Source organism: Coturnix japonica, chromosome 7 (genome assembly GCF_054131305.1).
Source record: "Coturnix japonica strain WE chromosome 7, WE-NBRP24, whole genome shotgun sequence".
NCBI lineage: Eukaryota > Metazoa > Chordata > Aves > Galliformes > Phasianidae > Coturnix > Coturnix japonica.
In genome coordinates this window covers 20,005,133-20,018,008 of record NC_140669.1, presented here as the reverse complement: position 1 = coordinate 20,018,008, position 12,876 = coordinate 20,005,133, and the positions used below count along the sequence as shown (strand labels likewise).

Genomic DNA, 12,876 nt, shown 5'->3' with positions numbered 1-12,876 from the left:
TTGTAATAGTGGTGTTTATTAAAAGAAAATATGAAAGGAATTTGATTCATAATGTGCCCTTAGAAGTTAGTTGCTTCAAAGCTGTTAAAGCTCCAGTGCATTTTGAAATTATAACTAGATATAAATATTTCGTAACATGAGACTTTCCATGTAGAGACCTGTCTTACCAATGCATTCAAGTAATGAAGGTCCAGTAATATGTAGAAGCAATTTGTTTGTCTCTATATGGGTAGCAGGAAAGATAAGAACTACACAAAAGGAATAAATAAAATCAACAGATCACTATTTTTAAAAAAAATGCAAATAACTCAGAATAACATTTCAAAAAATAGACAGAAAATACTTCATTATAAACTGACATTTTTTAGAGAATGAATCTTATTCGCATATCCATCTATGAACTTGTATCTGTGAAATATAACTGACATATTTGAAGTTAGTGAGAGGTCCATAATGTTCAGAATCATCTAGAAAGCGCTGGGCAATCAGCTGAAGTCCTCTTCAGGTTCCTTTCAACCCAACCGATTCTGTAAATCTTGGTTTTGTGTTGTTTTTTTTTCCCAGAAAAAGCAGCAGCTGCACCATCAGCTAAGAAAGCAGACATTGAAGGAAAGCTTTATTTTGTATCAGAGCCTCAGAGTGTCAAAGTCATGGAAAGTAAGAATTCATTCTAAAATTACATTGCTTTCTATTTGCTTATAAGTGATGCTTGAGGTCATATCCTGTTGTCATAGAAACACCTAGAAAAGACTTAGCCTCCTCATTGCATCTTTCTGCAGAGACCATTGCAACGTTTATTGCAAAAGTTGGAGGAGACCCACTTCCAAATGTTAAGTGGATGAAGGGGAAATGGAGACAACTCAACCAGGGAGGTCGCATTATAATCCAGCAGAGAGGAGATGAAGCCAGACTGGAAATAAAGGACACAACAAAAACTGATTCTGGGATGTACAAATGTATAGCTTTTAATCAACATGGTGAAATTGAGAGGAGTGTCAACCTGCAAGTTGAAGAAAGGAAGCAAGAAGTTGTTGAAGAGGATGTCAGGGGAAAACTGAAAAAGTATGCACAGAATTTGTATAAACTACTCTGCCAACAACACAGAAATTTTTGATTATATGACACAGATAAATAATATTTTAATGTTCATTATACATGTATAATTGTGTACTGAAAATAGAAGCATCTGATTAGGTTACACTAGAGAACTGTGCTGTATATTGCAGTTCTAAGTTGATTGTTTATTTTTCAGTGAACATCTTTCTAAGAAAGTGAAACCATATCTTTAATTATGTTGTTGGTTTGAACAGAATTCCAACAAAAAAGAAGGAAGCTGAAGAACAAACTATTGATATCTTAGAACTTCTCAAAAATGTTGATCCCAAAGAATATGAGAAATATGCTCGCATGTATGGAATTACAGATTTCCGCGGCCTCCTGCAAGCTTTCGAGTTACTAAAGCAAACCAGAGAGGAAGAAAGCCATAGATTGGTAAGATACATTGCAAGTGCAGCATTGTTTTTGTTAAGAGTAGCAAAGTTCTTGTGAACAGACATGGTGACCTGTACTCTCTGTACAGGCTTTTCTGGAATCTGTTCAGATCTTTTACTGATAGTTCTCAATTTCCTGCATGCTCAAACCAAAAAAAGAAGGAATGGCCCTTCTGGCCAAGTATGTTCTGTCTTGACTGTGTGGCTTCTATTTCTAAGACAGGAAGATAGGCTAGTTACAGTATTGCTACATCAAATTTGATGTAGAAACTAATTCTTTGTTGGATAAGCATGCCAACTCGGCATTTAGTATCCTTTAATCATTGAGCGCATTTTGTCTTCTTACAGGAAATTGAGCTCACAGAAAAGGCTCAAAAAGAGGACCAGGAGTTCGAAGAACTTGTAGCATTTATTCAGCAACGACTCACACAGACAGAGGTAACATATTTTTAGCCTGATTCATGAAATATTCAAAGTCGTAACAAGGAACATGAAACTAATTTAAACTAATATTTTTTCAGCCTGTTACTCTAATAAGAGACATTGAAAATCAGACAGTTTTAACAGATGAAGATGCTGTCTTTGAATGTGAGATTAAAATTAACTATCCAGAAATTAAACTTTCATGGTACAAGGGAACTCAGAAACTGGACTCCAGTGACAAATACGAAATTAAAATTGAAGGTGATCGCCACATACTGAAAATCAGGAACTGCCAACTTGAAGATCAAGGAAATTACAGAATAGTGTGTGGACCACACATTGCCAGTGCTAGGCTAACTGTGATTGGTAAGTATATTTTGAGCTGTGTATTTGAAGTAATTTTTACTTTATTTATTCTACTGCAAGATGTCTGCTAAAATATATGTTTTAACATGCTAATAGAGCCTGCAGTTGAACGGCATCTTCATGACACTACTTTCAAGGAAGGAAACACATGCACGCTGTCTTGTCAATTTTCTATCCCAAATGCCAAGTCTCAGTGGTATAGAAATGGGAGGCCAATTAAGATAGGAGGGAGATATTCAACACAAGTCTCCGACAAAGTACACAAACTCATCATCAAGGATGTTAGAACAGAAGACCAGGGACAGTATACCTGCAAACTTGACAATCTAGAAACAACTGCTGATCTGGCCATTGAAGGTTTGTAAACAGATATGGAATCTCTTTATTACAATTGTGATAAACAGTTGCTGGATATTCCATTAACAGAAAAGATGAAAATAAAAAGGAAATTAAAGAAATATCCTCAAACTTGGAAATTGATCATACAAGATGTTCTTTCTCTTTGAACCATATATACTATTGTATTTGTGTAATTTAATATTTTTAACTAAGTCATCATTAGTAATGACATCTTGAGCTGAAATCGTCAGTCCTATTTTCTTGTATTTCCTGCTTTTCTGATGCTATCGCATTTTCCTCTTTTTCCTTGATTTCCTCTTTTTCTTAATTTTTCTTTACCTTCTCTTTATTTTCCTAATTACTTCTCTTGTATAATATATCTACAGCAATCTTATTACATTTATATTCTTCCATCTTCTAATCTTCATTCTTATGTAGAAAACTTCACAGTACATGGAAACTTGCGTTCCTTACTTGTTACTATACCTTACTATAATGTAGTTATTATCATGAAAGATAAATGGCCTGAATGATAAACAATAATTTATTTCTTTTTTGTTTCTAAAACAGCTGAACCAATTCAGTTCACAAAGAGCATACAGAACATTGTAGTAAGCGAACACCAATCTGCTACCTTTGAGTGTGAAGTGTCCTTTGATGATGCAGTTGTGACATGGTATAAAGGCCCCACTGAACTGAGAGAAAGCCCAAAGTACAGCTTCAGAAGTGAAGGTCGTTGTCATTATATGACCATTCACAATGTAACTGCAGAAGATGAAGGTAAAATTTAATGAATTATTTGGACTGATGCCACTTTGTCTGATTTTGTTGTGTGTTTTTTTGCTTATAAAGTCATGTAAATATAAAATTCTTGGCTGTTGCAGGTGTATACTCTGTAATTGCTCGTCTTGAACCAAGGGGAGAAGCAAGAAGCACTGCAGAGCTCTATCTGGTAACCAAAGGTTAGCAGATTTTTAAAACAAATTTGTGATCATAGCATCTGCAAATTTGTGAGTTTAAAACATGATTCTGGAGCAAATAATTCTGAAAGAAATGTATTTTTCTTTTGCAGAAATCAAACTGGAGTTGAAGCCTCCAGGTAAAGATCACACACAATATTAGCACAAGATCATGTCTGTTATCTATCATAGATAGAATGCATTTCTCTGCTTTATCCTGTTTTCCTGGTTGTAGTAAGTCAAACCTACACTCTGAAAGAATATTCCTTACCTGTATATATGAGGAACTATTTAACTACTGTGGTAAATCTGAAATCATTAATTATCATCATGTGTGAGGTCTTATTTTGAGCAGTATGGGAAGCTGCATCCTCTAGCACAAATTAGTTTATTTAAATGACTGAGGAATACAGAAATGAAGGGAAACCAATGAATATAATCAATGTTTAATCGCAGGTTAAAAGTAATTAAGTAAGGAAGCAAAATAGACAGCAATAGTTTCCTTATGATATATAATGATCTTCCTTTCTAAATGTTCTTAAGGAAGATCCTACTCCAGAATGAGGTGAGCAATATATAGAAATAAAATGTAACAGTGTAAAATCTGACCATAAAGAAAGATTAATTCAAGTAGTTATCTATACATTGGGTTTATTATGCTTGAGGGCCAAGATAACTGTTCTGTTAGAGCAAGAAAAAATGAAACCACGGACTAGTCTTGAGAGCAGCAAATTCAGATATGTATTTTTTTTTTCACAGTTAAATGTTTTTACTTTCTAGATGTTCCTGATGCCAAGGTAGCAGTTCCACCTCAAAAACCAGCTGAAGGTAAAATAATAGAACATAATTGTTCCATAGTACTCTTTTCATATCATGGCAGTAGGAACCTCAAAGAAAGATCATAGGTAAGGTCTTGATATGATCAATATGGTAAGAGCAAGCCTTGACTTGGATAGACTTGGAAGGTGAAAAATGTAGATAGGAATGCACTTTGAGGGATAAAAATAAAATAAAATAATAATAATATACATATATGTCAATAGAAAATGAAAGACAAAGATAATTTTGAAGTTGTATAAACAAATTAGATGTATATCACCAGCTCCCCAAACTTCGTTAATGGTCTACTGACAACAAGCATTACATATGTTTCTGCTACATTTAGTAGTTTAGTAAGGACCTAGAAGTTCATTTTTTGTTTCTTTTCCAAGATAATTTGGTAAATGCTTTGAGATGCAGCAGGAGGGAAAAGATTTTAAATTTGGATGACTTACTACCAGCAAGAAAAGGAAAATGATGCTAGGAAATAAAGCTTCCAAGCATCATGATTCAAATAAAGGTTGACAATAGATTTCCACTCAAACTACATTGCTCCAGCTACAGTGAACTGTCAGAGTGAGCACCGGTTTTGCTCTTATTCTGCAATTGTAGTAAAAAAAATCTCTGCCTGTTTTTGAAATGCAATAAGTTTTTTTGTCAATTAGAAGTCAATACTGTACTCATTCTAAATATTTTGTGTTTTTTTTTTTTTTTTTTTTCACAAGCTGCCCCTATTCCTATTCTTCTGCCCCTCATTCCTCCACCAGAGGAGAAAAAGCCAGGTAAGAATACTTGAAGTAATTAGATTGTGTTCATATGTTTAATTATGTCTTCTTTTGTTTTAACTTAAATTTTCATATATATATATTTTAAGCAGAAAAGAAAATTCCAGTAAAGAAAGTCTCGAAAAAGGTGGTTAAAAAGGGTCCCAAGGAAATCCCACCACCTGAAGGTAACTTAAAAAATAAACAACAAAAGAAATACTCTCTTTAAAATAGTGAAATTATTTTCTGGAACAGATGTCTCTTTGATTTCTGTGTTTATGTCAAATCTTACAGATCTTATAAAAAAAAGCTTCACATAACACTGTCTGCAAGGAAGAACTAATTTCACTAACTGTGAACATCCAATACACTTTGCAGATTCCAGGCTATGATGATAACATTGTTGTTTTGTTTTGTTTTTTTAAGTTCCTGAGATAATGCCAGAGAAGCCCAAAGAGGTCAAAATAACATCTATGGCAAGGAGAGAAGAGATACATGAAGAAAAAATGGAAATATATGAAAAGCCTAAAGAAGCTTATGAAGAATGGGAAGAAGATTATGGAGAAGATCATGATTATTATTTTAAGGAAGAAGGTTATGATGAAGGGGAAGAGGAATGGGAAGAAACTTATGAGAAAAGAGAACTGGCTTATGAGGAAAAACAAATAATTCATGAAGAAGGTATTAAAGAATTACAACTGTTTTACCACTTGAATCTAAACATGCTGCCAAGTTGTAACTGGTACTTGATAATATAAGGACCCCAGTATGGCAAGATGTCAATACAAATGGAAAATGTTATGGTGTATAATAGGATTACCACAAAACTTTGAAGATTGGGCCATCTTTAAAAACTAACATGAATTACAAATTTGTAATTTGTTTTGTTTTTAGTTGTTAGGATATTTTCTGCTATCATTTTCACACATTCACATATTCTAAATGAACTTTTTTAAAATTAATGTTTTGAACATCTTTTTTTAAATTATTTTTTTATTTTTTTTAAAATGCTAATGGTGGCATAATTTTGCAATTCTTTTTATGCTTCAGCTGTTTAAGGTAGTAGTATGCCTCTATGACCAGAATGGGATTTTAATGGAAAAATATGGAAATTAGCCAAAAAATGCACTACAACAGTTCAATCTTCAAAACTCTGTATGTTTCAATTTCCTGATCTTATAATGATGTAACTAATTACTTCTGTGAGCCTTTAGAAAATGAAATTTCCATCATTAGGAAATGTTTTTATTTTTAAAGTGGTGGAAGTTCCTAAGAAGCCTGTGCCTGAGCGAAAGCCTCCAGCAATTACAGCTGAAAAGAAAGAAAAGAAAGAAGTTACAGTTCATAAAGGTATGTCATACTTGCAAAAGTAACAACAGTGCTTATATTGACCTCTCTCAGGCTACTCCTTCAAGCTGTACTGCAATGGCTATTCACATTTCCTTGAATAGGAGAGAATGATCTTCATGTTGAATAGTGACATGACCAAGGGCCATGGCAACGCTTCTGTTCCCTCACTTCAGATTTTCCTTCAGAGAGAGAATATGACAAAATGATTGAAGCAAAACCAGAACTGCTGTTAAAATCAGTCTAAGCTTGTTATCTTTCCCTCTTGCAATATATTAGCCTTGAACCTAAGGTGATGTTTTTGAGCCAGTGAAAGCTGCCGTTCTGAGAACTGTTTGTATAGATCAATGCACATCTCTCAGTGGAAGGTGGGCCATGTTGCCTATTTCTCAAATACCTTTACCCCATTTTTCAATGGCAGTGAAAAGTGTGATGAATAATGCACTGGATGCTCACATCTTAAATGGGAAAAAGTTAGTTCTACCTGTTTTATGTCTGAAAAATAATTTTCAAGATGACACAAATGATGAGTATATTTGTATTGCTTACAGTTGTCAAGAAACCTGTTGATGAAAAAGTTGAGATTACCACTCAGAGGGTTGCAGAGGAAAAACTCAAACGGGCTGAGGGTAACTACTGTTTGATTACCTTAATGTTGCCTTTATGTGTAAGTAGCAGCTATTTTTACTTAGCTAATATGCCTATGCTAGTTTGGTCACAATAACTCCAGGCAATGCTACAGGCCTGGGGAGAAGTGTCTGGAAAGCTGCCTGTTGGAAAGGGATCTTGGTGTACTGATGGACAGTCAGCTGAAGATGAGCCAGCCCTGTGCCCAGGTGGCAAAAAAGTCCAGTGCATCCTGGCTTGCACTAGAAATGGTGTGGTGAGCAGGACTAGGGAAGTAATCCTGCTGCTGTACTTGGTACTGGTGAGGTCTCATCTCAAGTATTGTGTTCAGTTTTTGGTGTCTCAATACAGAAAGGACATTGAGGTGCTTGAGTAGGTCCAAAGAAGGGTAACATGGCTTGTGAAGGGCTTGGAGAATATGCCCTACGAGGAGAGACTAAAGGAACTGGAGCTGTTTAGTCTGGGGAAGAGGAGGCTGAGGGGAGACTTTATTGCTCTCTTTCAGTATGTGAAAGGTGATTACAGTGAGAGTAGGGTTGGTCTTTTCTCACTGGTGACAGGTGACAGAATGAGGGGAAATAGCCTCACTTTGTGCCAGTGGAAGTTTAGGTTGGATATCAGGAAAAACTTATTTACAGAAAGGGTTGTTAAGTACTGGAGTAGACTCCTCAGGGAGGTGGTTGAGTCACCATCCCTGAATGTGTTTAAAATCAGCTCAGATGTGGTGCTCAGGGACAGACATGTTTTAGCAGAGGGTTGTTAGAGATGGGCAGTATGGTTAAGTTGCGGTTGGACTTGATGTTTTTTTATTGTCTTTTCCAGCCTAAGCAATTCTATGATTCATTTCACATGGATCTGAATAATTTGTCAGTCTTTGAAACAGCTGTAATAATGGCTTCTGTAGTATTTTGTAAAAGGAAGACAAAAAGCTTTTTAGGTGAAAACAGGAAATTTAGACACTGACAATGGATGCTTTAAAATAAGAAGTGCAGAATTGCATCAAGCAGCAAAAACTATTTCACTCTAAGCTCAAGATCCATCTTCCTCAAATTTCCAGCCCGAATTGTCTATCAGGATGCCTTAGTTATAAGTTTGTAATTAAGATGCTTCTCTATTCTCTTGGTAACCAGTTCTTCTCACATAGCATTTACCATTCTGCAGCAGGAGTTCATTTGCTAGAATTCAAAATATGTCAAGATAATGACCTGCAGTGTACTAAATGTCCTGAGTTACCCAGCCCCTTCAGAAGGTGGCTAATTAAATGAAGTAAACACTTTCTTTTTCTCATTTTGCATGAATCTGAAGAGTCTGGCTTAGCTGCTGAGCTAGATTATGTTTGTTGTGTTTTCAACACTATTCCTAAAAAGCTGTAGATTTGTTTTAATCTTTTTTCTAAATACATATCTGATTAATCAAATTTAATGCTAACAGTTACCAAGAAAATCCCACCAGCAAAACCTACACCAATGATCGTCGAGGAAAAAGTTATGAAAAAGGAAGGTAAAGATCAGCACCTTTCAACTGTACTTTACAATTTTTCTAGTACAATGTGAACTCTTGTGTCTCTTGTGAACATATTGAACTGTGCATGTACCTGGATCTGTTGTACTGATCGTGCTTCCATTCTGTAAAATGTACGTCTACCATGATTTTGCCTATCACAAGATATGTTTTTCTCATGTTTGCAATGTGACTGTCTTTGTGATTTGTATTTAAATAGTGGATATGTACTATGATTTACTTTTCTCTTTATCTGTTCTGACTGTTGTCACATACTTACATGACAGTGTCTCGATGCCCTAATACTTCTTTGAAGAAATACCTTTGAAATCATTATGATACACTAATTGCAGAAATCTGAGCATGAGTTTATTTTAAATTCTGGTGTTAACAGTATCTGTATCTTTAGTTTCTAACATAGTAAAGTTTACATCCATTCTTGTTCTGTGTTCAGTTTTTGAGAATGTCATTACTGACTGTCTAAATATGTCTAAGACTTTAGCCTACAATACAGGTACAGATTTCATGAAAATTCACTTGCTCTCTACCACTGCTGTGGATCTATAATATAAAATACTAAAACAAAATCCTATCTTTAAAGTACCGACAGTAGAAAGATGGACTATTTCAGAAGAAAAGATGTCGGTTTCTGTCCACAGAGAAGAAGAGTACTCATATGTCACAGGTATGTAAAACAAAAACACAGAAAACAAAGAAATAAACAAACAAATAAACCAAATTGTAAAACCAAATTAAAACAAAATCACACATCCAAAACAAACAAACAAACAAAATCAGTGCTTTCTGTCTTGCTGTATTTTCTTTAAATCAATTTTTGTTTCAAATTACATATTTAGACATATTTATGTTTTGGTATGCATTGCTTCTTTTTGTTCATTGTGTTATGTAGCCTCAGTTTTCTTTAAATTAACAGATGTTAACATCTAAGCTATTTTTTTTTCTAAATATTGTTTAAATGCTTCTCTTTGAAGAGCCAACAGAGCATGAGAAAACAGTTGAAGAAAGATTCTTTGAAGCTGTTTACCCCATTGAAGGTAGATTGCTTAAGAATGAGACACTAATCAATACTTAAGATTTTTTAAACAATTTGAATCTTTATAAAAACTTGCTGTGAGATCTACATGTTCAGTTGATTTTCTGGACAACATTAGCATATGTTGTCAGTGGACCTTTGTGTACTGGACACATAATATCTTAAAAGTGTTTACTACAAACATTGGGATTGCACATCTGCTCGTTTAATATCTTTCAAATTCCTGTTGCAGCACATAAGGAAGTTGAAGAAGAGGAAGAACAAGAGGTCATTTCTGAAGAACTGGTGACTCATCATGTAGAAGGTGAATTAAGTCTTTGCAGCCTCTGCCTAATTTCTTTTTCTTTTCTTTTTTTCTTTTTTTAAATCACGTTATTTGTCTGTACCACTCTATACCAAAGAACAGAGTATCCGAGCTCTGATCTTTCCATTTCTCTATGGTTCTACCCTCAAACATCGTCTCCTACTGCACTTCCAGATCTGCTTCTTTATCAATACTTTAATTAAATCTGTGATTTATTTTTTTTTAAATTTGAAAATATTTATCTGTATGAAAAACAGCATATTTTTTGTCATGAGATGTTTGCTTACACAGCATGTTGAAAACAGTCTACATCAATGTAATAAATCTCTTTCCATCTTCTAAATGCTCACCAAATAAAGTGCCTGAGATACCAAAAAGGCATGTCCCTGAAGAAAGAAAGCCTGTTCCAGTCCCAAAAGAAGCTCCATCTCCTACAGGTACTTCTTCTACCCAAGTTTTAAAAAAAAAAAAAAAAGAATAATCTTACTATCTTTCAATATATTTTTGTAAGCTGTCTTGAATGTTTTTATGAATCTACTATCCATGTGCCTTTCATTTTACACTGTCTTCTTTCTTTGCCTTTTTCTGTGTTGTACCTTAAACAAACTTAAACTTTCCAGTGTTTGAATGTGTCTCAGTGTCTCTTCTCTTTCCTAACAATCTTGTGTTTGTTTCTTGTGTTTGCTTTGACTGTATGTTTCTTGCAGATAAGAGTAGGATATTTTTTCTTCAATAGAGTGCCATGAAAAATGATAGCATGTAAATGTTGATACTGAATTTTTATGTTGTATTTTAGTGTCTTTCCTAAATAGTCTACATTATGTCCAAAGGGTTGTACAATGTATTGTGCTGTGCTGTTTGTCTACTTGCCCAGACATTGTGTGCTATAAAGCAATCTTGAAATCTGAATGAGTGTGGTGAAAACTAAAACTCTCTCTCTTTGACAATGCTTTCCAAGTGCCTGAGGTCCCTAAGAAACCTGTTCCAGAAAAGAAAGTTGCTGTTGCTAAGAAGGAGGTGTCTCCTCCAGTAAAAGGTACAGCATCTTTTGAAAGTGAACTTTAACCAGTTCTGTACTGTTTTGTTCAAGCTACTACTCAATTCTAAATGTAAATGTATGTGGTATATGTGTGTTGTATGTCTGTTCTCACCTAAGACAACTCAAAAGCCTTGACGAAATTCCTTAAACACATTTTAATGTCTTTAAAGTGCCTGAAGTGCCTAAAAAACCTCCACCTGAAGAAAAAGTACACATTCCAGTTCCCAAACCAGAACCTCCACCTGTCAAAGGTATATTTAGTGATGAAGTATACCTCTCAAATAGTTTTTTTTTTAGCTGTTTTTTTGTGGATTTTAGTTTCTGTGTAATTATATCTGTCAGATTTTTTTCCTTTTTTAATGTGTAATTGTTTGTGCATGTTACACTTTTTAAGGCCAGGCAACATACTCATATAGCTCTCTCAAGTTATGAAATTTGTCTCAAAGCTCTTTAGAATCTTCCAGTTACCGATCAGATAAATGTTTTTTTGCAATTATATGTTAGTCTTATATTTTTCTATGTTAAGTGTAATATTTATGCAATATTTGGTGCATCTTGATATTCTTATGAATGGATACATATGTAAAATTCTCAAATAGGTCTTTGAAATACAGAATTCAGTTGTTTTGTTTCATGTTTTTTAAGTGCCAGAGGAGACCAAAAGAGCTCCCCCAGAGAAAAAAGTTGCTGTTCCAAAAAGAGAAGCAGCTCCACCACCCAAAGGTATACTTAAATCAAATATCTTAAGCGTTCTGTTTGGTCTAACTTTGTTCATTATTGTTAGGTGATCCTAGGTTTAGTTGTGCCTCAGTAATACTAGTTATGTACATTTTGTGTCAGTTTTGTTGATAATTGTGCTTTAGATGTAGTCTGAAGACACTTGTAGTTTTGTTTATTTAATGCTGTTTAATTAATATCTCTGAAGCACCAGAAGTACCTAAGAAAACAGTACCAGAAGAAAAATTGCCTCAGATTCCCAAAGTAGAAGAGGCTCCACCTGCAAAAGGTATTGTGTCTTGTAGTCTTCAGAACATAAACATTTCCTTTGGTTTAGTCAGCTGTTCTTTGTAATCAAAATGTCTGTGTAATCTTTTTGAACAATACATTTTTGTTTTATGTTGTTTTTGCAAGATTTGCACTTTCTAGATCCTAAAAATAAATGCCTTTTCTTTTTTAAAAAAAGTGCCTGCAGTTCCTAAGAAACCTGTCCCTAAAGAAAAGGTACCTCCTGCTGTTCCTAAAAAAGTTGAGGCTCCTCCAGCTAAAGGTATGCTTTCCAGTAGAATAAATAAAATGCTTTTTCTTAACTTCTATGTGTATGTTCTGTCTTGTCATTGATTTCTGCTTCCTTTATGAATTCCACAGTACTGGTTTAGTGGCAGTAAAACAATGGATACTTTTTTGCGTGTTGTATATTACTTACAAAAATACCAATGTGAAGTGTTGAATCTCTGTTGTGTTATTTGTTCAAGACCCTTAAGCAATTCTTTGGAAACCTAGTTATTTGCATTTTGGAAGATGACTTTCACACTGGCATTAGAAAGTCATCCATTTAATATTACTATCTTTCAAAGTGCCTGAAGTGCAGAAGAGAGCAACATTTGAAGAAAGAATGCTTATTACAGAAGAAAGAATATCTATTGCTGTTCCAGAAGAAATCCCATCACCTGAAGGTAGATCATTAACAAACGCCAATGAGAAATGTGTGCTTCTTCTAGACTTCTCTTGCTTTAAGACCAAGATAAAACTATGAAAGAATTTTTTGCTAGTTATTTTGAATGAGCTTTCTGTTAAAATATTTGATAGACTCCTAGTTAGATAATACCCTCTGAATGCCACTTAACA

The 12,876-nt window shown here is 34.4% G+C and overlaps 1 protein-coding gene across 6 annotated transcripts in view; it reads left to right on the top strand.

Moving 5' to 3' along the window:
* Positions 1 to 12,876, top strand: part of TTN (titin) — a 239,926-nt gene that overhangs the window by 84,328 nt on the left and 142,722 nt on the right. For all 6 annotated transcript variants that reach the window (XM_085552613.1, XM_085552615.1, XM_085552612.1 and 3 more), the window contains 26 exons: positions 565 to 657; positions 780 to 1,062; positions 1,311 to 1,491; positions 1,839 to 1,928; positions 2,012 to 2,279; positions 2,376 to 2,636; positions 3,189 to 3,398; positions 3,503 to 3,580; positions 3,691 to 3,717; positions 4,358 to 4,405; positions 5,122 to 5,178; positions 5,271 to 5,348; positions 5,587 to 5,841; positions 6,418 to 6,510; positions 7,059 to 7,136; positions 8,566 to 8,634; positions 9,236 to 9,319; positions 9,627 to 9,689; positions 9,921 to 9,992; positions 10,352 to 10,429; positions 10,951 to 11,028; positions 11,202 to 11,282; positions 11,677 to 11,754; positions 11,957 to 12,037; positions 12,215 to 12,298; positions 12,606 to 12,704. In XM_085552613.1, the coding sequence (XP_085408739.1) occupies positions 565 to 657; positions 780 to 1,062; positions 1,311 to 1,491; positions 1,839 to 1,928; positions 2,012 to 2,279; positions 2,376 to 2,636; positions 3,189 to 3,398; positions 3,503 to 3,580; positions 3,691 to 3,717; positions 4,358 to 4,405; positions 5,122 to 5,178; positions 5,271 to 5,348; positions 5,587 to 5,841; positions 6,418 to 6,510; positions 7,059 to 7,136; positions 8,566 to 8,634; positions 9,236 to 9,319; positions 9,627 to 9,689; positions 9,921 to 9,992; positions 10,352 to 10,429; positions 10,951 to 11,028; positions 11,202 to 11,282; positions 11,677 to 11,754; positions 11,957 to 12,037; positions 12,215 to 12,298; positions 12,606 to 12,704 (2,967 nt within the window). The remainder of the gene's footprint in view (positions 1 to 564; positions 658 to 779; positions 1,063 to 1,310; positions 1,492 to 1,838; positions 1,929 to 2,011; positions 2,280 to 2,375; positions 2,637 to 3,188; positions 3,399 to 3,502; positions 3,581 to 3,690; positions 3,718 to 4,357; positions 4,406 to 5,121; positions 5,179 to 5,270; positions 5,349 to 5,586; positions 5,842 to 6,417; positions 6,511 to 7,058; positions 7,137 to 8,565; positions 8,635 to 9,235; positions 9,320 to 9,626; positions 9,690 to 9,920; positions 9,993 to 10,351; positions 10,430 to 10,950; positions 11,029 to 11,201; positions 11,283 to 11,676; positions 11,755 to 11,956; positions 12,038 to 12,214; positions 12,299 to 12,605; positions 12,705 to 12,876) is intronic.